The sequence below is a fragment of the Octopus bimaculoides genome, chromosome 3 (assembly GCF_001194135.2).
Source record: "Octopus bimaculoides isolate UCB-OBI-ISO-001 chromosome 3, ASM119413v2, whole genome shotgun sequence".
Taxonomy (NCBI): Eukaryota; Metazoa; Mollusca; class Cephalopoda; order Octopoda; family Octopodidae; genus Octopus; species Octopus bimaculoides.
This window is the reverse complement of record NC_068983.1, coordinates 87,316,591-87,342,904: the sequence shown is the minus strand read 5'-3', so window position 1 is coordinate 87,342,904 and position 26,314 is coordinate 87,316,591. Positions and strand designations below refer to the sequence as shown.

The 26,314-nt window shown below is 37.7% G+C and overlaps 1 protein-coding gene across 3 annotated transcripts in view; it reads left to right on the top strand.

The window, feature by feature from the left end:
* The window catches only part of LOC106882151 (methylenetetrahydrofolate reductase (NADPH)), a 79,407-nt gene that overhangs the window by 31,793 nt on the left and 21,300 nt on the right, over window positions 1-26,314 (top strand). For all 3 annotated transcript variants that reach the window (XR_008263690.1, XM_052966266.1, XM_052966267.1), the window contains 6 exons: window positions 3,913-4,103; window positions 6,246-6,487; window positions 7,612-7,722; window positions 8,736-8,929; window positions 10,416-10,979; window positions 11,902-12,084. Coding sequence is in view for 2 of the 3 variants with exons in the window: in XM_052966266.1 (XP_052822226.1) it covers window positions 3,913-4,103; window positions 6,246-6,487; window positions 7,612-7,722; window positions 8,736-8,929; window positions 10,416-10,979; window positions 11,902-12,084 (1,485 nt within the window). In the remaining variant the exon portion in view is untranslated. The remainder of the gene's footprint in view (window positions 1-3,912; window positions 4,104-6,245; window positions 6,488-7,611; window positions 7,723-8,735; window positions 8,930-10,415; window positions 10,980-11,901; window positions 12,085-26,314) is intronic.

The following is a 26,314-nucleotide window of genomic DNA, read 5'->3' as shown; positions in this document are numbered from 1 at the left end:
GGGCCCCTGAAACCCAAACTGTTGCAGTAACTGGTCCTGAAGCGCGATGGCATTGCTGGGATCTTTGGCACTATGCAGTGTCGTCCTGTTCTGGCATTGGTGTAGCTTTCAATGCCAAAATTTGGCACAATTCCTTCCAGGATCTTCCAGATGTATATTACTGCATACCTCTCTCACCTCCTCTCCAGGGAGTAGAGTCATAGCTGTTTCAGCCTTTCCCAGTAGCTGAGCAGTTGCAAAGAGACGATCTTCTTTGTGAATCTTCTCTAGATTGCTTCAAGATCCGCTGTTAATTTCACACTGGTGGGTGACCATAGCTGTGAGCAGTAATCTTGGCGGCCGAGGACAAATGTCCTCCTGAGGACCATCATGGTTTCCTTATCTATGGTTCTGAATGCTCTCAGGATCCATCCAGCCAGTTGTCTGCACTTTGTCGCCATCCTGATAATGTGCACTTGGAAAGAGGTATCATCACGCATGTGGTACCCAGGTCCCTCACTGATTTAGGCTCTGGGATTGTAATCCCCTGTGGACCAGTGTACCATGTAAGTTTCATATTCAGTTTTGGATGCTGGTAGCGCAGGGTTTGGAATTTTTCAGCATTAAACTGCATATTATTATCCTCAGTCCATCTGTAAATTGAGTCCAACTCCTGCTGCAGATATGCAACATTGCTGGGGTTCTGTATTTTCTGCAAGACTTTCATATTGTCTGCATAGCTTGCAAGGGTGGCTATCTGGGAACTTGAGAGCATATCTGAGAGGGCCACTATAAAAAGCAGTAGTCACAAGACAGTGCCCTGTGGAACACCGCTCACTATTTGTATTTTCATAGAGGTGGCTCCATTAGCCACTACTGCCTGACTTCTATCTTTCAGAAAGTCATTTAATCACTCTCCAAGTTTTCCAGCTATGCCAAGATCATGCAGTTTGTGGCATATCATACCATGATCCACTTTGTCAAAAGCTTTTGCAAAATCAAGGTATAGTACGTCCACATTTGAGTTGTTGAGTAACTGCCTCAACACCCAGTCATAATGTTGTAAGAGCTGGGTCAGGCAGCTCCTACCTGGTCGAAAGCCATGCTGGGTATCATTCAACAAGTTATTTTCTTCAAGGAATGCAATTAGTTTTCCTCTGACTATCCGTTCCATGACATTGATGATGTGTAAAGTCAGAGAGATAGGCTTATAGTTTTTGACATCTGCTCTGCTTCCCCCTTAATGGATTGGGCATATTATTCCCGCCTTCAGCTTGCTTGGCTGTCTGCCATTTGCAAGAAAGCTCTGGAAGAGAATCTGGAGGGGTTTTGCCAGGGCATGCTTACACAATTTGAGGAGGATTGCTGGGAAACCATCAGGACCAGCAGTTGAGTTTGTGTCCACTTCATCTATAGCTAGTAGTACATCTTCTTTGCTAATGTCGATGTATTCCATCTTAACTGTCTCGCTGGTTATAGGGGAGGTGGCAAAGAAGTCCACTGGTTCGTTCACTTGTCTGTGTTCCAGCGGGGTGGTGAAGACACTTTTGAAATGGTCATTCAGTACCTCACTGATCCTAGTTGGACTGTCTGTGAGGGAGCCATCCTTTCCGAAGAAGGGTCCTATCTTGCAGCGTACTGAGGCTGTTTCTTTCGCATAATGAAAGAAGGCCTTTGGGTTTGACTTAATATTTTTTATAACCCAGACTTCTTTGTCTGCTCTCTCCCTCACATAGGATTGTTGCAGCCTTTTTTCAATCTTCATCAGTGTTGTTTTTAGGCGGGACGTTTCGCTACTTTTGGGATGCTGGTTGAGACGATTTGCAACCTTCGTATCCTGAGGATCTTCCTCTCCTTTGGAATCTTGTACCTATTTGTTTTGGCATTGGTGCAGATATATGATCTAGATAAACAGCAAACAGTTGACATGGAAGAAAGCATGTCCACGTATATGAAGTTAGTGATGCTTGGATTAGTTAATCTCAGATTTACAATTATTAAAAAATATTCTGTTATGGATGTTGTTCAAAGTCTTATATGTTTTCTTATCCTATACGTCCAGCAAAGAAGGAAATTTGCTACTCATTTAACAGAAAGAAATCAACCATGTAGCAACCGTATGAAAATCAAGAAAACAATTGTTTCACATGCCCTCATCAAAATGAAGGACAATTGCAATATGTTATATGTAAAAGTACTGTTGATGATCAATGATGAATTTATGTTCAATCAAATGATAGTGATCGGTTTCCACAACAGGAAATTAAGATGAATGTCATTGTCACCTCGTTCATCAATGATTCAGGAACAACATGCAGCTTAACTGATATATCTTCATTCAATAAAACCAAAGGTTTATATCCTGAGATTGTTAAAACCATACAAAGCTAATACATTCTTACCTACGGCTTCACTTGCATCACTGGCTCTGCTTGAAGTAACTCAGGTCATAGGGGAAATTAGTTCATTTAATTATATTATTAATTGGTTGTAGTCTTCTTGAAAGCTCGTGATCATAAGGTCTGAGCTGATTCTCGGTGGCACATTGTGTCTTGAGCAAGACACTTTATTTCACATTGTTCCAGTCCACTCAGCTGGCAAAAATGAGTAGTACCCATATTTCAGTGGGTCAGCCTTGTCACATTCTGTGTCATGCTGAATCTCCTTGAGAATTACATTAAGGGTATGCATGTCTATGGAGTGCTCAGCCACTTGCATGTTAATTTCATGAGCAGGCTGTTCCATTGATTGGATCAACTGAAACCCTTGTTGTATCTGATGGAATGCCAGTTTTAGTTATATTCTTAGTTTACTTGTTATGAAATCCCTACCTGGCAGCTTTTTATTAGCCTGTGAGATTGTCTGTGATCTATCTACATGTTTCTACATATCGCCACTTATCACCACCCCTTTCCTTAGCTATTTCTCTTACCTTCTCCCCATACTGATATTTACCATTGACCATGCTTATACCCTTGTACATTACTCACTACATTCACTTCCACTCCCAACTCTAATCATCTATCACTCTCTTATCCACCCACTCCTCCCAGTCCTCAGTCCATATTCTCTCACCTTCTTGTACTTTGAAAATACACTCTGACACCTCCTCACATCTTTATCTCTTTCCAGCTACTTTCACCCACTCTTATTTAATGTAAGGTAGCCATGTATCTCTTCTATTAGCAAGGCACCTGTGTTAGTCTCTCTCAAAATCCGACACAAAGACACTTAGCCCCTCTATCACAATCCCTCCTTACCCCCTCTACCACAACCCCCACTTACCCCCCTCTATCACAACCCCACTCAGTTGAGGTGCTTCTTTTTTCTTTGTCTTGCTAGTTACTTGACAACTTCACTAATGCCAATATCAGTACACTCTGTAAAGTAGTTGGTATTAGGAAGGGCATCCACTTGTAGAAACCATGCCAAAGAAGACTTGGAGCTTGCTGTAGTCCTCCATGTGTTGAAGCCTGTCAAACTGTCCAACACATACCAGCATGGAAAACAGGCATGATCTGATGAGTATGATGGTGATGATGATATACATATGTTTATATGACACTCCGTCGGTTACTAAGACAAGGATTCCAGTTGATCCAATCAGCAGAACAGCCAGCTCATGAAACTAACATATATGTGGCTGAGTACTCCACAGACACACATACCCTTAACATAGTTCTCAGGGAGATTCAGCATAACACAGAATGTGACAAGACTGTCTTTTTGAATTACAGAAACAACTCATTTTTACCAGTTGAGTGAACTGGAACAACGTGAAGTAAATATCTTGCTCAAGGACACAATGCAGTGCCAGGAATCAAACTCATGACCTTACAATCATGAGCTGCTTACCCTAACCACTAAGCCACACACCTTCACTGTATGTTTGTATAATCCTTTAATATTTGATTTCTTTGTTTATTTTTTCAGAAAATTCTTAAAATGGATGAAATAAACAACAAACAGGAAAGCAATGGACTACTACGGAAGTCTTCCATGAAAAATAATTTCATTTCTCTTAATGACCAAATGAAACTCCGTATGTCTTCAAATGATCCCTGGTTCTCTTTGGAATTCTTTCCACCAAAAACTACCAATGGGGCCAGAGATTTGTTTGACATGTAAAACCATTCTTTCTTGTAACCATTTTTCATATATTACATGTGTTGAGAGCTTACATTCCATTTTCCCTTTAAGCAAGGCACTTTATTTCACATTGCTGCAATGAGTGAGTATCAGCTGAGCACTGGTGCAACCTTCTCTCTCTCCAGCTATTACAACCTGGGTGTTTCCACAGTGTGAAGATTGGGAAAACTGAGAGGGTTGATATGTTTGTTCGTAACCACACAGCCACCCACAGCAAACCATCCTAATTTAGTTAGGGACCGTAGGTTTTTTAACCTTTAGCACACTATAGGTGCATCATGTCACCATATGAGTTTTCTCCCCTGTAGTAACAAGACAGTGGCAGAGGAAACAATTCTAGAGAAAATGCAGTATGCTTTAGGAATACAGGAGTTTATATGTGAGCTACTTCAATTTCATGCTTGTATAGTGCAGTGATTAGATGAACTTGTATAGCCTACCATGTATAATCCAGCAATCTTTCAGGCTCAGATAACATAGGTATTTGAGAAAATACAAAAAAAAAAAAGAGAGACGTTACGAGAAGAAAAGAATGTTAAGAAACATTTTAAGGCTGAGGGGAATAAGTCCATTCATGCAATTTAGGTTATGTCCCTTTAACCTATTAAATGAAAAATAATGTTAAGTACTCACTTCTAAAAATAAGACAATACCTCATGGGGGTAGTTGAATGCAAGAAAGGCTAAAGTGTGTTAAGCTATGTGTCTAATCAGTGCGTGGAGTGGCATTGTCCAATTCAATGACACAAACTTATTGAAATGCATACATCTTGTAAAAATCTCTAATCTCAGATGTAGATAGTCATTGCAGGTCTTTGATCTAATAAGGTTGTATATTGTCAGCTATACAAAGCCTGCACTTTTTGACCTGTTATTGTATGGCCTAATTCTCTATGATGTTTCAATTAAATGGTGTATGATACACTGCTGTCCTTCGGGTCCCAGATATGACTTGCTAGCTTTGTGCTTTTATTTTTGTCTACATGCATTGATTTGTACATATACAGTTTATGTAAATCCATACAATGATTAACCAATTGATAAAATAGTTTGCCCTCTACCATTCTCATTAGACCTTTAAATTATTACGGTAAATTTTGAGAATTTTTAACAAATATATGCTGTGAAGGATGTCAAGTTGCAGAATAGCAAAGTTATATACATCAAGTGTTCCTCTATTCAAGAAAAGTATCTGGTATGGATTTTCATAAGCTTTATATGCACAAACCATTGTGTATAATGATAAAAATAGTTTTAGCTATTTGAAATTATCATAACCTTGAATAAAGATATGTAACAGCATCATTCTTCCTTATTTCCAGTAATTGCTATTATACTCTACAATAAATGCTCCAACCAAATGGTTGGTGAATCTCCTCCAATTTACAGTTTGTATGAAACACTGTGGATTTAATGTATACAGATTCTGCTTTAACTTTGACATTCTGTTTTTTGCATGGAATACTGACCAAGGTATTCGCCTGGATTTCTTTAATCTTTACTTTCTCTCAACATTTATATGTATGAATATGTATATACGTCAACTCTATAGAGACAGAAAAATATATATTATTGACAGAATCATTAGAGCATTGGGCAAAATGCCTTGTGGGTATTTCTTCCTGCTCTTTATATTCTGAGTTCAACTCCAGCCAAGGTTAGCTTTGCCTTTCTTCTTTTTGATGCTGATAGAACAAAGTAATAGTCAAGTACTGAGGTCGATGGCATTTACTTACTTTTTCCCCTCAAAATTTTTGGCTTTCTGCCTAAATCAGAAGCTATTACTATTATAAATTAATTATTAGTGATGGAAGCAGTATTAATACCAAAAGGTAATCTTTATATCCAACTTAACATGGATGTCTTGTTAGAACACCAAATACTGTTATTAGCCTTGAGAGGTCCTCTCATATAGGTGCATGGTGCATAAAAGCACATACGTAGATAAATACAGATAAATTTCTTCTGCTACGGTCTCAGTGTGTGCTTTTATGCACCAAGTTCCTATATAAGAGGATCTCTCAAGACTAATAACACAGTATTAGCTTATATATTTAGTTGGATATAATGATTACCTTTTTATTATTGTTGTTGTTGTTTAAATTTATTTATTTGTAGAATGGAATGTTTTGCTGAAAGTCAGCCACTCTTCTGTGATATGACCTGGCATTTGAAAAATGATCCTCAAAATTTAGAGAAACCAACTAGTTCCCTCTGCATGGCAGGTACAATGTTGAATTATTTCAATTTACCAACCATGTTACATATTACAAGCTACAGCCAGTCTGTCTCAGAGATCAAGGACATTTTGTTAAAAGCAAAAGATCAAGGAATACGAAATATTTTAGCCTTAAGAGGAGGTAACTGATTCTTTTTCTTTAGTCTGTATTAACCCTTTAGCATTTAAACCAACCGAATCTGCTCAAATATTCTACTTGTTTTATGTTAAAATTGACCATGTCCAGCATTTTACACTTACTCTTCAATGTCATTCTTAAATTAAGCAATCACATTATTGAACTCTTGAAGCTATGAGATAATGCATGATTAAATCAAAACAATGTGAATAAAGAAGCATTACATTTGACAGTGTAATCTAAATGGTAAAGGGTTAAGATATTGTTTCTATGTGAGGTAAAGACATAGAAAAGTATTTGGTGTAGTAGAACCAAGGTCCTTGCCCAGAACATCATTAGAAATACTAACACACACCTTTTATGTATATTCATAGCTATTTACACTCATCTCTATGCATGTACACATTCACACTTGTATACAACATACATTGCACAAGTAAATGAGAGAGCTTCTATGTTGGTCATCAAACTGTTGAAAACGAATTTCAGGAAGCATGGAAGTATTGAAGGATGTAGTGTCTTGACAGCTAGCAGCTGATGCAAATAGTATATTCCATGCTTCAGTAACTCTGAACATAAAACGTTTCCAAAGGTCATAGGTGCTGTGTTGTTTTTTTGATTTTGTCAGTATGTCTACGAGTGTCAGGCATATGGAATTCAAAAAGGTGCCCAAAGTTGTTGTTGGAAAGCCGGTGGATAATCTTGTGAGTATCTACCAAGACTGTTGCCAGGCACAAATATTCTATACAAATTAGAGCCAGCACTGATTTATTACAACATTTCACATATGAATACTTCTATGTAAACAATGCAATCAAGGATTGAAAAATGGGTAAAATAGTTATTAAAATGTTTATCATTAAGATTTAAAAGTAATACAATTCTTACTAACAAGAATAAAGTTTCTATAATGGATTGAGAAATACAAAGAATTGCTTTGTTCTAATAGTAAAATGCTGTTATACTTCCAGGAGATGTGGGTTCAAGTCCCACAGGTAGCATTTGATTTTTTTCTGTCCAAAAGGGTTTTTTTTACCTAATATTTACATGCTATTATTTATAGCCTTATTTGCTTCACGATCCATCATTCCTGAAAAGACTAAATTATTATTTTTATTATTATTCAGATATATTTCCAGGCCATGTGGCTAGCACTGTACATGAACTACCTTATGCTGTAGACTTGGTCAGATTGATACGGAAAGAACATGGAGATCATTTTGTGATTGTTGTTGCTGGTAAGACCAATCTTTTATTATCTAACAAATTAGGACAGTGCTCCAGTGTGACCAGAACCAGTGGCAGACTGGCCTGGTTGCCAGCTTGCTCGATGGCAAGTGGGCCCCTGCGCCATTAGAATTCGTATATGGGGGCCCATGTTAGTATCTAAGGGGCCTGTCCCCTCAAGTTTGAGAATTTTTTATTCACTTGTGGAAAAATGCATTAATTATTTCAGCTTGGCTGTGTTTGTAGACAGGTGAAAAGAATACTTTTAAGCAAAAAAAAATAATTAAATGATAGCATTGTAGTTGCAGATGAGCCCCCTTGTTGTTGCAGGTGCCCCCCCTCCCCTTGTAGTTGTGGGTGGGCCCCCTTAGTCTCCTGGCAACCAATATTTTTAGACCCAGTCCACCACTGACCAGAACTACTCAGGTTCAAGTATATCTAAGAACTGAAGAATTATTTTCTTGATCCTTGCTGATGTTACTGTTTCCAAAAAGGGAATAGAAGTTTTTTTTTTAATTTCTTGTTGACTTGGCTGAAAGGTTATAAGCTTGCAACCCAAACACATAGTTTTGGGTTCAGTCCCACTGCATAGCATCTTGAGCAAATGTCTTCTGCTGTAGCACCAGGCTAACCAAAGCTTTGTGTGTGGATTTGGTAGACAGAAACTGAAAGAAGCCCATCGTTTGTATGTGTGTGTGTGTTCATGATGATGATGTGTGTCTTTGTATTTGTATTTAAGCACCCCCACCCCATCTCTGCTCGGCAACCAGAGTTGGTTTGTTTACATTCCCATAACTTAGTCATGGTAGATGGACCATTGCTCATATGTATGTACATATATATGTAAGCATGTACATACATCGTTAAGTTCCAATACATTTTTGCAACAGATAATAGAGTAATGAATCAGAGATGGCACATTGGAAACCTAAAGTAATTAACAATGTTGTTTACAAAATAAATAACACAAAATTCTTTTAAATATATTTGTAAATATCTACAAACTGTTTTGCTTCAAATTCAGGTTACCCCTCAGGTCACCCAGAATGTGCTTCTTATGAAGAGGACTTAAAACATCTGAAAGAGAAGGTCGATGCTGGTGCTGATTTTATTATAACACAACTATTTTTTGAAATGCACACTTTTGAAAAATATGTCAAAGATTGTAGAGAAATTGGCATCACCTGTCCAATACTACCAGGAATTCTTCCTATTCAGGTAAAAATGGGTAATGGTTTTTTTTTTTTTTATGTTGATATTCCCAGGAAGTTTAGCCAATTATTATCTGAAGTGAAATGTCTTACATACTGAATATTTTTTCTAACACCAGTAATAATGAGTTCATCTAGCAACTTCCAAGACAAAAAAAAGGACCTCTTTACTTTGTGAGGCTGTAGTGGAGAGTGGGGTGGTTTAATGCCATGTGTTGAAACGCTAAATTATGATTAGGGGCAGGTACAGATGTCTGCTATAGAGGAGATACATAGCTAACCCACATTATATAAAAGTGGGTGAGAGTACTGGAAGGAAGACAAAGATGGTGGCAACAAGGTGTGTGTGTGTGTTACACTCACATATATATCATGTAGTCAAAAGATGCACATGCTTTAAAAAGGTATTGTTTCTTTTCTTGTTTTTTCTTCTTTAGTTCTCTTTTACTCTACTTTGATAAAGGGTTCACCCGAAATATTAGTTTCCTTTTTCTTTTGACAGCACACAGTTCACTGTGCACACTTTTTTTTGGTAATATTTTTTTTGTGTACTTGCATTTTGTTTGCTTGGTGTAACTACTTTCAACATTCAATGGTCTGTCTTTTCTCTTCATTCCATTTGTGCTATTTCACTTATATAGGTATGCATGCATGTAAGTATGTATGTATGTTCTGAAGGTGCATAGCTGAGTGGTTAGGGGTATTCACCTCACAATCGTAAGATCAAGAGTTTGATACCTGGCAGCACATTGTGTCCTTGAGCAAGACACTTCATGTTGCTCCAGTTCACTCAGCTGGCAAAATGAGTAGTGCCTGTATTTCAAAGGGCCAGCCTTGTCACGTTCTGTGTCATGCTGAATCTCCCTGAGAACTATATCAAGAGTATGCTCTGCCACTTGCACATTAATTTCATGAGAAGGCTGTTCCATTGATTGGATCAACTGGAACCCTTGTTGTCATAACTGATGGAGTGCCAGTTGTATGTATGTATGTAAGTCAGTTTCATGTTGCCCAGTGCCCCCTGACTGGCTCCCGTGCTGGTGGCACGTAAAAAGCACTATCCGAACATGATCGATGCCAGGGCCGCCTGACCGACTCCTGTGCTGTTGGCACATAAAAAGCACCCACTACGCTCTCAAAGTGGTTGACGTTAGGAAGGGCATCCAGCTGTAGAAACATTGCCAGGTCAGATTGGAGCCTGGTGCAGCCACTGGCTTTTCAGACCTCAGTCAAACCATCCAGCCCCTGCCAGCATGGAAAACAGACGTTAAACGATGATGATAATGATGATGATAAAACACATAAGATGATCATTTGGACAAAGTTTTTAAAATGTACAAAAATATTATATGCTATTATATTCTCCTGATTAACATATTTGTTAATTTAGAACTTACCAACGTATACACTTTAGTATTGCAATGTTGAAATATAACCAGAATTAAAATTAAATCATCAGATATTATTTTTTATTTATTTGCTTATTTCTACAGAGTTACCTGTCTCTTCACCATGTCAGTAAGCTGACAAAGCTTACAGTGCCTGAAGAAATTCTTAACAGCATAACACCAATTAAAGACAATGATGAAGCTGTTCGCAACTTTGGTGTGCATCATGCAGTTGAATTAGGAAAGAAACTTTTGAACAGTGGTTTGACAAAAGGAATACATTTTTACACTCTCAACCAAAGGTTTGCCACAACCACAATTTTAAAACAGCTTGGTCTTCTAAATGAGGAAATCAACAAGCCTTTACCATGGAAGCCTTCTGTAAACTATGTAAGGCTTAACGAAGAAGTCCGCCCAATCTTTTGGAAAGGTCGTCGTAAGAGCTACATTTGTCGAACAGCAGACTGGAATAAATTCCCAAATGGTAGATGGGGTAATTCTTCACATGCTAGTTTTGGAAATTTGACTGACTACTATATGTTTTATCTAAATTATTCTAGTAATGAGGAGCAATTAAAATCATTAGGATTTCAGCTAGAGACAGAGCAGGATGTGTGGAATGTATTTTACTATTTCATCAAAGGACATGAAAACCAAAATGGAGTAAAGGTGAGCTGTGAAAAACAATGTCTTCCTTTTCTTAGACAAAAGGGTCATGGAAGATCTTCAAGTCTAAGACAATTGATTAAAAATCTATATCTCAGTAATTCTTTCCAGTTTTGTGGCTACAAAACAAACAAAAGAAGCTTAATTCAATTTTTTTTTATTTGATTTCATGTTAGTTTATAGATAAATTTCTAGTTTTATTCTTGTTTAGTACATTATTGTAGATTTATTTTTTCTCTTTCTTTGATAGTGTGTGTTGAATGGTTTTGAAACTTTAACTACTGTATATTACAGCTGAAATATATTTTGTATTTCTAGAAAAAGATACTGTTCACTGCAGACACAATCATGAAGTAGCTGTAAAATCTGTTGTTAATTAGACAGACTGCGGCAAGCAAGGTTATGTCTTGCTTAGAGGTACAGTGCAATGGTTATAACAAGGTTTGAATTTTTAAATAGACAGTTAGCATTTCAGCTCATAGCTTCATTGCTATCATTCTTCTTGATATTGTCTGGAACTCCAAAACTAGGTTTGGTAATATAGCTGAAGCACTCCATCACATTTACAAATTTTTGTCGTGTGTGTGTGTGTGTGTGTGTGTGCGCGCGCGTAATGTTTATAGATTATACAGATTATTACTTCTGTAAGAGAAAACATCATTCATACCCACATACTAATTGATAATCAGAAAAGGTACGATGATGTTTATAGAAAATGTTATTGTTATTTGAACAAGCATTTTTTTCTGTTTTTAGCTTGCACCAGATATGTATGTGTGGCATATTAAGTATAGTTATAGTTCAACATTCATTAATTGCTGTATGATTAATTAATATCTGTAATTTTTTTTTTTTTTTTTCTTTTGTGAGATCAGAAAAATAACTTAGAATTTGTTTCCACTTTTAAATGAAACTGCTTTTACAGGTAACACACATACCTTGGAGTGATGATGTCTTGTCTACTGAAACTTCTTTAATATCAGACCAGTTGGCATATCTGAACAAAAATGGTGTTTTGACCATAAATTCTCAGCCAGCTATAAATGGGTTTAGTTCAACCCATCCAATATTTGGTTGGGGAAACCCCGATGGATATGTCTATCAAAAGGTAATTAACATATTCTTCTCCTTGTGTTCTAAATATGTATACTAAGAGAAGATTATGATTCCTCTATAAACAGTATTTGGTTCTTCATAGTGATCAATCTCTTTTTCCACCAACATTAGTAATAATGTTAAGACATAACCATTACCTTGCTGTTTTCATATTTTCTAAAATTCTTTAACACATAAAAAAATGTGTGTAATGCAGCCACACATTTCTTACATTTTTTTTCAAATACTAACAATAATATCACTTTGTTTGGCCCCCATATTTACTTTAAAATATCCTTTTAATTCAAGCAACAGCATCAACAAAACCATGCTGCTAAATGTTTCCCACAATACCTTAACATCAACAATGATGTTAACACCCTTAACTTCTACACACAAGGGTGAGCTGAAAAGTTCATAGACTGACTATGAAGGAATAAGGCCAGAGCTGTGAAATTTTGCATGCATCACTTTCAGCTCTTCTTATTAATAAATGCCTTGTTTCTTTCTTGATAAACTGACATCTGACTGTTCAAAGTAAACTCAAAAGTAATTAGTAGTAACTTCCTGAAAATGGACAAAATTTGGCATTGTGATATTACCAAGTACCTGAAGAAAAAAGGTTTAAGCCCCCACCCCCGCAACAACAGCAACATTCATGCTGACATGGACTCGCCAGTTTTATTGACAGTGCAAAAGTGGGCTCTGCTGAATTCAGGAGGGGAGAGTCTTGATGATCCAATGTCTGCAACTGCCACCACCAAGGAAAACATTGATCATGTTCATCACAAGGTGATGAATGAGAGGCAATTGACTATAAACCAAACAGACAATGCTATTAGCATATGTCATGAGAGGGTTGAGAATATTCTGCACAATGAACTTAGCATAATGAAGGTTTCTGCTCAGTGGCTGCCAAGTCTTCTAACACCTCATCAAAAGCTCGCCAGGCTGATCACATCATGGGAAAATCTGACATTGTTTGAGACATTTCCAACTGGTTTCCTTGAACATTTTCTAACCCAGGATGAGTGTTGGATTGATCACGTTGAGCCAGAGATAAAGAAACAATCCATGCAATGAAGACAACTCTCCTCAGCTGCTCCAAAGAAGGCCAGGTTGTTTCATCTACAGGAAAGGTGATGGCCTCAGTTTTATGGGATGCAAAAGGCATTGTGTTTATTGATTATCTACAAAAGAACCACACCATCAATGAAAAGTACTATGCCAACTTGCTGGAACAGTTACAAAAGGCTATCAAGAAAACTGATGAAAGGGGTCTTGTTTCATTGGGACAGTGCACCAGCACATAAGTCTTTTGTTTCAATGGCTGCTGTGCGTGACTGTGGCTTTGAACTGATTGATCACTCCCAGTTTTTTCCTGATTTGGCACCATCTAATTATCATCTATTCCCCAACATGAAAAAACACTTGGCTGGGAACCAGCATTGTAGTGATGATGAAATCATAACTGTCGTTGATAACTTTTTTGAGAAACAGGATGAAAGCTTCTTTGCCAATGGGATCCAAGCACTGCAACACCGATGGAAGAACTGTGTGGACCACAAGGAGGACTATGTTGAAAAATAAACCTTATTTGGTCACAATCCATGAGAGTATCTTGTTCAGCCAATGAACTTTTCAGCTGACTTATTGTACATTCCTTACATTCTATAAAGACATAGGAGAATATCATTTCAGTGGGCATTTTAGCCCCTGTCTTGCACCAGATACACCCTTGTAAATTCATATTGCTGTAATCCTTGTTGTAACCCCTTTCCTGTTGGAGACGCTGTTGTATTCCTTTTCATATAACCACTGTGTGTGTTGTAATTTCTGTGTTATCTCTATGATGTACTCACTGTAACTTTTATGATGTAACTAATGCTGCAACTACTACGTAACCCATCTGAGTAATTTGTATTATTATCCCTATAAAATTTCTCCAATGGAATTATTTGTGTAACCATTGCTGGTTCTCTGATGTAACCACTATATATGTCTACTAAGGTAACCTGTATACAGTGCTTTTATATAACTTATTCTACCTGTCGATGAAACTGTTGAAATTAACCCCATTGTGTTTTCCTCTGATGAAATCACTCTACAACTAATTCTATATTTCTTGTATAACCATCTGATGTAAACCAGTGTTGTGACAACCTTTTTAATAATATGTCTGATAACCTCAGTGCTTTAATAAACACTTTTGTGAATTATTTTTGTAAACAACTGATCTAAACATTATCACCTTTCTTGAAGAGACTTAATCCATGTTATATCCACTAGGATAGGGTAATTCTTAACTAATAACATGTATAGCACAATCTTTGATGTTACAGTAGAGATTAATTATTTTGACATCTTACAATCCATGGTATATCTGATTACTGCAATTCATGTTGGATCACAAGTGAAACTTAACCATCATCAGTCATCATTCTGTTGTAACTTAACATTATTAATCATTATTCACGTTATATAAACACAATTATATACTACAGGGTGTCCACAAAGTCTGGGTACATGGGGATTAACACATACTTTAAGAAATTATTATTTCTTATATTTAATTGTTTATGTTATGATTTTATTTACTTCATGTACCCACATGGGGATTAACACATACTTTAAGAAATTATTATTTCTTATATTTAATTGTTTATGTTATGATATTATTTACTCCATATACCCAGACTTTATGGACACCCTGTATAATTATAGACTTAATCAGTTAAGTCTGTGATTTATGTCTGGGGTTACAATATAGGTTACCCATAAGTATTCATTGTTGTAATCCCAGATGTGAATCACACAGCTGGAATGACCATTGTATTAATATTTTCATGATTTGTCAAAGGGTGAGATAGAGCATTGTGTATGACCTTTTTTAGACTCTTCAAGTTGGTGAGATTAATGTTAAGTTGGATCAACGATTAGTTGATGACTGCAGTAAAAAGTGGACAAGGAAAGAATTCCAGAAGGTTTCAGTTCTTTGAAAGAATGATTGAGCAAAATATTTACTATAATGTCTACTGGTGAGAAACAAAAGAAATAATGAATGGAGGTAATTTGCAGCTTGCTAGTTGCATTAACAGTATAAGAGGCAAAAAAAAAAGTGGATATAAGTGGAGTGACTCTGCCATTCAGTTAAATGGTTTCTTGTAATAGCACTAATATAGTTTTGTAAAAGTGTCAAAAATGGATTATATTCTCTTTTTCTGCTGTTGAGACTATAGTGTCCTCACTGAAATGTTTCTACTTATGAAATAAGTACATGCCAGTCCAAGCACTATCCACATGCAACCTTGACAACTCATACTAGAGCTTGAAGTGTTAAGTTGTATATGGATTGTACCCATATGCATAAGGTTAAAAAGAAGTTAAGAGTAATGACATCTACATGGTTAGAAATTATGACAAATAGATTGGTAAAGTATAAAATGAAAAGTGCACAAGTCCTAATTAAACTATACTATATCAAAGCTTTTAGATAGATGTAGGTCGAAAGGTTGCCAGTATGCATTGCAGCAGATTGGTCTAACAAGAAACTTGCAATCTAAAAAATGAGAAATAGATATAGTCTGTGGAAGGGAAGGTTAGCTAGACAACTTCTCATTACAGAAGTGGTTAAAAGATTTGTTGAAATATGTCAAGTGCAACAACATAGTTTTTACTGAAGTTCTCAGGGACAATAGATCAAGTACCTCCAGTAGATCTAACTTTACTGGAACTTATCATAAGGTTACTGAGAAGAAAAGAACTGAAGATGATAATTAAAGTAATTTTTTTAAATGTTTCCAATATCTTTGAGGTGTAGGAAGTGAGGGAGATAGCATAATAGTTGGCAAGGTCATAAACATTGATCTTAGGAATGGTATATACTGTATTTTGTCTCCATTGGTTGGAGTAGATCACTGTAGAAAGAGAACTTGGTAAACATAGGAGCTGGTTTTGAGATATAGTGTTTAAGAGCAGTAGAAAAGATACCATCAGAGTTGGTCATCTTGGTTGAAATAAATGGAATTTGTTTTTCTTCATTTGGTATCTGTACATGATAGTAAGACAAGTGGAATGATGGAGAGTTTGAGAGGAGTTACGTTGCATACATGTAGTTTCAATTGAAAGCAAAACAAGCAATAAATATAATGAACCTTCTGGCAGGAAGGCTACTTACAGAGACATTTTGGCTGAGTGATGTCTAGTAAGATTCTGCAAACTTAGTGGAGTTAATCTTGGGAAAAACTCAGAAGACCCAGCTACAATTTGATAGTCATATTGCAGAGGTAGCTGATCATCAGGTAGTTGGTATTTTTGTTGATCATTAACCCTGATCAAGCAGGCTTTTGGTCAAAAGCATTCCAGCCATGACTATCCAAACTTTGGGGGTTGGGCATAAGTCTAAATATACATCATCCAATGTGTGTTTTTTTTTTCTCTCTTGTAAGACGGTTGAAACACACACTCCCCAAACTGCATTACAGTTTTCTATCTAGGAGAGGGACAACTCCTAATAATAACTGATTCAGAAACTAAGATACTCTTTGACAACATCCCTAGTGCCAGTGACACGATAAAAATGCATCTACTTCACTCTGTAAATTGATTTCTAATAGAAAGAGTTCCAAGAGAAGAGATGCCAAAAATGGAACATATGCTATAGGACATGGTATTTAAGTTGCATTGCAGGCTTACTGTTTAGGAGGACAATAATTTCAAATAAGAACTAATACAAGGTTCTCACTTGGGTCAACTTCTTAGTGCCAGTGGCACAATAAAAGGCATCTATGACATTCACAATAACCACAGTTAGCCCATTTTCTCTAATGATATGTGGGCAATGTAATGCAGGTTGTGATGGTCCATTTAACCTATGCCAGCATGGAAAAAAAGATATAAAATGAGGGTGACATAGGATGTGATTTCAGGAAAATTTAGTCGGTGGAGCAACCATGTAGGAACGTTGTTGATGGTGGTGGTGGTGGTGGTGATGGTAGGTAATTTTCTTTCATGTTATAAGCAGTGTTGTTCGTCTGTACAGAGGTGAATCATCTGAGAGCTATTATTCAGTCCCAGAACAGTCCTAACTGAACAGATTTAAAAATCAAAGATTTTCCAGTCGTAGTTGCCTCGTCTTCTTCTATATCGGGGACTGCATTACTCAATGTGCCTCCCCCTCCTTTTTTTTTTTTTGATAAGCAGAGTGTGATTTGACGAAAAAGAATTACTGTTTCTACCAGGTTGAACGATCTTGTAGAGGTCCCTTCGTGTGCTTGTGGTTGTAGGTTCTGTGTTTGTGTGTGTGTGTGTGTGAGAGAGAGAGAGAGAGAGAGAGCGGAATCGTAGAGTAAAATACTAGTGGCGAACAGGTCAGAGGTTAAATAGGGGAGACTGATCTGTTACCTCATTCAAATACTAAAGGGTTTGCCCTTATTATATTATGCTTATCATATAGTCTAACTTTTAGATGATATGATAAAAACTAAGTTTCGTAGTGAGATAAAGAGTGTTTAAGATTTTTCCCCATGTGAGGGCGCATGGCTTAGTGGTTAGGGTATTGCATTCACGATTGCTAGGTCGTAGTTTCAGTTCCTGGACCGGGTAGTGCGTTAAGGTCTTGAGCAAAACATCTCTCACGTTACTCTGCGGTCACTTCGACACCTGACGAGTGGTACACCGTGCACCCATTCAGATAGCGTTGATTTAACGGAGGGAGTGAGCTAATGTTCAGGACAAACATTTGGTCACTATAAACGAATTATTTGCGCAAGTTGTCCAGCAAGAAATTGCAGAACCGTCTTTCTCGGACTACGAGAGACCACCATCATCATCAAAACTATTCCCGTAACCGTTTGCGTAACTTTTTTTAAACTACTGGTGATTGTTGTTGTTGGCACTCCGTCGAGAGTTCCAGTTGATCCGATCAACGGAACAGCCTGCTCGTGAAATTAACGTGCAAGTGGCTGAGCACTCCACAGACACGTGTACCCTTAACGTAGTTCTCGGGGATATTCAGCGTGACACAGTGTGACAAGGCTGACCCTTTGAATTACAGGCACAACAGAAACAGGAAGTAAGAGTGAGAGAAAGTTGTGGTGGAGGAGTACAGCAGGATTCGCCACCATCCCCTTCCGGAGCCTCGTGGAGCTTTAGGTGTTTCCGCTCAATAAACACTCACAACGCCCGGTCTTGGAATCGAAACCGCGAGTCCGCTGCCATTGCGCCTCCACACTACTGGTGATATAACATTTGTAACTTTTGATATCGCAACGGCAATGATCTAGACAACACAAAATACCGTACATGCTGTATGATAGGATCTTGATAAAGTTGATCATTCTTATTCTTTTGACCTTCATTATTAGGTTGACTTGTCTTTCATTCTTTCGGGGTCGATGAAATAAGTACAGAATTGGGATTGATGAAATAAATAAAGAATTGAGGTCGAGGAAATTAATTTACCCCTCCCAAAATTTCAGGACTTGTGCCTATAGTAGAAAGAATTATTATTACTTGCGGGACCCGTGGAAATTCTACGGAATGGAAAAAAAGTTGAAAGGAGTTATTTAAGAAAGAAAGGATATGCATTTTATTGCATATAAATCTTGTTGCGTGTGCAATAAATAATGCAAAAATATACATTGACAATTTATACAATGCTTAGTACACATATCATTCGTTAGTGTTTAATTCGGTTGAGACTGCAAGATCAATATATTACTGCGGATTCCTTATTATGCAATATTTCATCATAATTACTTTACATTATATACTATTGATGTGCACAAAACGACATAGAGAATATACACAATGTTTTTATTTACATGATTAGTTTCAATTCCATTGCAAATTTTTAAAAAATAACACTCACGGCTATTTTGCTAAGTTTTTTCACGTCCATTCATAATAATATATTATATTATAAAATTTCCCGCTGCTAAGCACTGTCTCTCTTCTCTCCTCTCTACCACTTAACTCAACAAACATTTTAACCATCTGATTCCCTTCTTCATGTTAACAGTTCTTTTTTTCTCTTCCTTTTCACCCCTCACTTCCACTAATACCGAAAGTGACAGCGCAATGCAACCACTGGTTATCTGCTTTCTCACTCACTCTCCTTCTTCATCTTTCAAACAAACCATAGTGTAACGTATGAACGAACGAACAAGCAGATTATTATTACTATTATCATTGGAGGTGGCGAATGCGTACATCGCATCCGTCATCTATTACCGATTACCCGTCGTTCCTTGTCCCGACTGCTGGTTAACCAAGCTGATGCGCTTACTCTTCGACTTTCTGTGGAAGGGTCAGGTACCACTGGTCAGGCGCTCCATCTGCTGTCAACAGCCGCTGAACGGAGGCCTTGGCATGCTGTGGTTGCTGATGCGCAAACATGCGCTCAGGCTATGGCATCTTAAACGTTTCCTGGACGTGGACACGATTTTCCACAGCTCGTCTCTTTGACAGAGCTGCAATCTTGGATCAAACGTAGACCGAGAAAGGGCGCTTGGCACCTCGAGTGCCGCCAAATTCTCACCGCCCTCAGCCAGGCGGGCAATGCGATCGGTAGTAGTTCCACTCCAGCGTTCCATAGAGGCTTAGTGGAGGAAAAGGGCGACGACGTTCTCGGGGAAACTCTAGGCGTCGACGATAATCAGCTAAACAGTCTGTTCGGGAGAACTTTCGGGCCGGGGCCCATGGATAACTTCCAAAGGTCCCTCGCCTGGCAGTGCTATCGAGGGGCGCTGCTTGTTCGAGATAAACTCTACCGGCACGGAAGTGCCGTCAGCCGGGCCTGCCCGGGGTGCGCTCAAGACGACGAAACCGTTCTGCACGCACTCGTCCAGTACCCGAGTATTGCTGACTTGTGGGTTTATGCCGAACAGCTACTGTCGCGTGTAGGACGGATCCGGCTATCAGTTTTATCCATAGTGAAGATTGACCCGCCGACCTCCTTTAACCGGGAGGATAAGGCAATTTTCCTTTGTCAAGTAGCTGTAGCGAAAGAGGTGGTATGGTGGACCCATTTGAAAGGGCTAAAGTCAGACACTTTCCTCTTTGGCCAAGGCCTCATCAACTTTTTCAAGTTCCACTTGACAAGGAAGATGAGAGTAGAGAGGGAAGTGCTGTCTCATAGCAAATTTATTGAAAGGTGGGTGACTGTTGGTAAAATGGCCGGTATGAACGGACCAATTCTGAGGTTACACCTGTAAAAAAAGGTAATATAAAAGGAGAAGGGGCTCTCTAGCCCTCCTGATCAGGCGCCCGTGGCTTTTATGGGTTTTTCCACGTGTAACCTTTCAAAGCGCCTCCCCCTATTGGGAGTTTTATTTGTTATATTTTCGCTGTTATTATTGTTTACACGAACGTTTTCTTTTCGGACAAAACCCTTTGTACCCTTCGTCCTGTCTTTGTCCTTACATGTTTTTAATTTATATTAGCCCTTGTGACCATTAAACAAGAATTAGTGATTATTATTATTATTATTATTATTATTATTATTATTATTATCAAGAAGGTGGCGAGCTGGTAGAATCATAACCACACCGAGTAAAATACCTAGCGGCATTTCGTCCTTCTTTACTGTCTAAGTTCAAATCCCCCGAGGTTGACTTCGCCTTTCATCCTTTCGGGGTCGATAAATTAAATACCAGTTGTGTACAGAGGTCAATCTAATCGACTGCCCCTCCTCCCTACAAATTTCAGGCCTTGCGCTTATAGTAAAAAAGATGATTATTATTATTAAGGCTGCGAGCTGGCAGAATCGTTAACGCACCAGGCTAAATGCTTGGCGGCATTCCGTCCACCTTTACATTCTGGGCTCAAATTCTGCCAGGGTCGACTCTAGCTTTCATCCTCAAAGTTACTGGCTTGTGCCAAAATATGAAACCTTTAGGGCAGCACGCTGCCAAAATCGTTAGCGCTTCGGATAAAATGCTTTGGGTATTTTTCCCGACTTATTGCTTTCTGTGTTCAAATCGCGCCGAGGTCAGATTGGCTTTGCATCCTTTCGAGATTAATAAAATAATACCAATTGAGCACTGAGCTTTGTGTAATCGATTTCCCCTTCTCTGACCTTGTGCCAAAATTTTAAGCCTCTACTAAAAACTCAGTAGAGGGTTGTGGAGAGGCATTTTTTAAAGCTGTTTTTGTCCAATACTATTATCTTCCTTTCTTGATAATGAAGACATAAAATTCTATGATCAAATCCCATTAAGGTTGCCCTAGTTTTCCACCGTTGTTCAGGCCAATAGAACCACTACCAGTAACTATACCCTTCAAAAATTGCTCGCTGCCTTGCCCGAAAAATCACCTTTTGTTGTTTGTTCCCATTGACTATTGTTTCCTTTTATTGCCAGCGATTAATCTAGTTAAGATTTTGTAATTAGTCTCAGTCTAGTTAAATTGTTTCTGATATTAAATAGAGATCTGTTAACTTTTGTTAGTCGTACACTGTTCACAGTAAACACCAGTTTCAATATCATGTCCATTATGTTATATAAACGTTGCGTGACAATTTACTTTCATATTAGTCAGCATAAATTAATGTCAAACAATATGTTTATGGATGAGGGAACGTCCACGAAAGCGTGCAGAATCACGACTACTGCGTTATGGCATCACGTGATCTCCGCCCTAACTATGAAAAAAGCCAAAAAAATAATAATTTCAACGGAAGAGTGACAACAAATTTTTAAAATGGTATTATAATTTCCCACACACCCAATATTCAGAGGCTCGCTCGTGTATTGCACTTAAAACTGTTTTAACTAAAACTTACGACAACTATATCAGAAATAGAATCTGAATAAACATAAGTTATCAATCTGCACTGTTTACTCCCTGAACTAATGATATTCGCCCCCGATATCTTATAGATGACCTCTTCAATTTTTTTTATCTTACTTTGGAACCAAAACGTCAAAGCTTAAGTAGCTACTCAAAGACCTTGATGTAATTGAGCTTCATCAAAGCTTTTTAATCTTAGAAATTATTTACTGATCCATAAGTTAGTTTGCAAACTGAAGTCTAGTCCCTCGTTTAGATTCTAGACATCCTTGCAACTTTTTGACGATCTCGTGAGAAACTCGAAAGTGTGGTCAATGTTAAACTCGCTTCAAAATTTCTTACCCAAGCTGCGTTGGCCAAATGATTCAAGGGTTTACGTAAATGTTTCTTATGTTTTCGACTCTTTAATAAGTATTCAAGGTGTCTCTTATTTTCTGCACGTTCCAAATTTTCTGGAGATTGGGTTGACACTTTGCCTGTGGCAGACATCGGTGATTCACTTAGCCCGGATAAACTCTGCATTTCCATTGCTCTCGTAGTTGGGGGCCGATTCGTGCGGAAGAATGGCGTGTCAGCGTGACCAACCCCTCGGTACAGGAGCTTTTAGCGGATTATCGACTGAATGTTCGTCGTTTTGCTCACTACAACAAGATAAACAAACACAGTTAAGTATCCTCTCAATTCTGAGTCAATGGCATTATCTAAGGATGATGGGAAGAGTACCAATGGACTCACGCTTTGCGCTTGCGCTAAAACCAAATGCCACTTAATGAGATGTCACTGTTAATGATTGTCGCGCTATCACACATCCTTAATGTTGCGGTGTAGATGAGAGTTACTGCATTCGAAATTAAACGGAATAAGACGCTGAAAAAGGTAAGATCCTTTATGTTCTGAGCTCAAATCTTCCCGATGTCGACTTTGCTTTTCATGGTTCCGGGATCAGTAAATTACCTATCATGTACCAAGTAGATTCCCAATACATGATAGGAATATAAAGCATTCCTAAATGCGAATGGTATTTTTACTATTATAATTGATTATAGTTCTCTCTTAAAAGCGGTGAGAATTATAAAATTACGGATGCGTTAACTACTGTTTTGATGCGATTAATGTATTACAAAATACTGTAAATCTATATATTATAATCAACACTGCATATGCAACTGAAGCAGGATATATGTGAACAGCTTGTCTTTTCAAAAAAAACTCTTTGTGGGCAGAAAAGAGAGAAATCAGCTACATTGATTTCGATTCTTACATTGGAATCTCATTAACAATTGAATACCCTCATTTCCCAGAAACATTGCCACTATCATTAAAAGATTCAGTAAATCGGTAACAGTATTATATTATGAAACTACAATGGCCTATAGAGTAAATCTTTAAATCTATAGACAGCCGACAGTGTAGATGTATATTAAACATTGGTCAGATACAAGCAACTTGTCTTTCCACAAAAACTGTGTGAACAATAGAACATTATTACACTCAAATATAACATTGCTAACGTGTAAGTAATTCAGTAATCGGGCTAGCTGCCAAGAATATGTTATTTACGCAAATTGATTTGTCCAATTTACCCACGCCATTAATAACAGTGGCTGTATGTACAATGCCTCCGCAAGAAAGGTGCAGCTCAGTTCTAGGCAAGATCCTAATATAAGTATTGAAACTGACCGCACCTCTTTTTTTGAACACAAAGAGATCGTATAAAAGAAAAAACAACCTATACATAATTTATACTCAAAATGTTTGTTTAAATTTCTTCTGAAGTAAATTATAGCATCAAATTATTATTAATTTGTATTTTTACTGGGTTTTTGTAAATGTCCTTCAAAATCATGCTCCACCCCTCCTCTGCATTATAGTTCTAAACCTCAACAGAATTTATATTTTCAATAAGTATCAGGTTTATAGCGAGGATGGAGGTCGACGTAATCGGTTGTGTCTCTATCTATCAATCTTGAGGTTTTGTCCTCAAGTCGGACCTCATAAAATTTTCGCTAACTTAGATTCAATAATAAAATCTGTATAAGCGAGCAATTTCTAAGTATGGAATTGTAATCCAAATATCTTGTTGCTTAGCTTCACATCTCTCTGAGTGACTAGTCGTATGATCAAAGGAATTCCAGCCATGAAGTGCTTTTTAGAAGTATCTAGGACTATACTGCGGAGGCGCAATGGCCCAGTGGTTAGGGCAGCAGACTCGCGGTCATAGGATCGTAGTTTCGATTCCCAGACTGGGCGTTGTGAGTGTTTATTGAGCGAAAACACCTAAAGTTCCACGAGGCTCCGGCAGGGTGGTGGTGACTAGCCCTTCGGTACTCTTTCACCACAACTTTCTCTCACTCCTACTTCCTGTTTCTGTCGTACCTGTAATTCAAAGGGTCAGCCTTGTCACGCTGAATATCCCCGAGAACTACGTTAAGGGTACACGTGTCTGTGGAGTGCTCAGCCACTTGCACGTTAATTTCACGAGCAGACTGTTCCGTTGATCGGATCAACTGGAACCCTCGACGTCGTAAGCGACGGAGTGCTAACAACAGGACTATACTATCTACTTTCTTCTCTTTTTAAAAATAGTAAGCTACAATTTGAGCGAGATTTAGCTGCTTTATATAGGCCGAGCGACTGTTACAGCAAGGACGAATTGCATGAATAATAAACATATCGTGATACATTCGTGTCGAAAACAATAATGAATCTTTAATTTTACAAATTCAGATATACGCAGTTTGTCTGTCTTTACATTCTGAGTTCAAATTCCTCCAAGGTTGACTTTGCCTTTCATCCTTTCGGGGTCGATAAATTAAGTACCAGTTGCGAACTGGGTCGATCTAACCAAAAATTTCGGGCCTTGTGCCTAGAATAGAAAAGTAGTAGTTTTAAGAGTTAAACTGTTTTTCATATAGATTTTCGGCAGGCGGATTGAGATACGAATGCTAGCAAAAAGTTCTCTACCCTTGGTAGAATTTCGGATCAGGACGCCTACATAAGTTGGATTTTCTCTGTTTTGACGGGGAGTTTTCAGATTTCTTATTTTTTACCACGACCTTCGAAATAGGGGAAATTTTTGAAGCTTTATGATTTCCCCCCTCATATCCTCAAATCCATCCGGAGCGATTTTGGCCAATTTAGAGGAGGGGGCACTTACAAATAATGGGGAAAGTCTTTCGGTAAAAAAAAAGAAAAAAATTTCCAAAATATTTTCAGAAGAAAAGGTGCATGACTTAAGAGAGATTTAGCTGTTGTTTCTAGTACATCCTACGAACTTCCTGATACATTTTCGTGTAGTGCAAGAACAAGTGGTCATATTCGGTCCGGATGAGGGGATGGAAAAAATCATAAATTTTCATGAATTTTTTTCATAAAAAGCTTCCCCCCATCATTTTGAAAAGATGAAAAAATAAAAAACAACAGTTTTGAGGGAACAGGGCTAGTAGATACCATTTCACCTCTGTACTAGACGTGTTCTTTATTTCATTGACTCTGGAGGGATGAAAAGCAGGATTTGAACCTTGAACGGGAAGAGCCTGAAGAAATATCGCAGAGAATATTTTCCGACGCTCTGACTATTTTACCTTTGTAAATTAATTATAATTCGATACTATGATTTACTGTATTGTTGTTTAGTCGAAGGTTAACGCTGATAGAAAAGACCTATAATCAAAGGTATTCTAAAAGTTTTATTCCGTTTTTTTAGAAGTATCTGTACGAAGAACTCTGAATCTGTTGCGATTTCTGATAAACAAAATTTTATACTTTCTGTACACAAAAAAAGTAATCTCCCTTTAAGTTGCAGCTCACACATTAAAGTAACACCCTTCTTATTCTTAAGAAATTATATGAATTTAGTGCTGGTTTCTTGTAAAAAGTAAATGCCTTCGTCTCGTCACTGATGACATTATAAAAATCTTTAGCCAACATCTTATGGGTTTTTAGAAATTAAGAAGTAAACTAAAAAGTAACCTAAAGTAATCTCCCTTGTAAATCACACGCTAAAGTAGCACAGTGTAATACCTACATAAAGAAAACGTAACATTTGAATTCAAAGAGGGTAGCAAACTTTTTAATTACTACGTAGTTTCTCTCTTTTTGTATCAATGATGCATTAAATACAAAGCTAAGCTGTCTGTTAAAAGATAACCAAGCACACTGTTAAAACCCGATGCCTAAAAGCGGCAACACATCCAAGTGGAAAGAACTCTCAAAGATATATTAATACATACAAAAGTAACTCTGTAACAAAATCGCATTAGCATATGTAAGGTCGGCACCCGAGTCATGCTACGAGAAAGAGTAACTATTTTGTACAGATGGTACAAAAGCAAGCAGACAACGCTTTCATCAATGTTTTTGCTTGTAGGCGAATGATGTAATTATAAAGCAAGCTTCTAAAAAGCATTGTTCCTGAATACTTAACTTCATGATTGAAGTTGCAAGTTAGC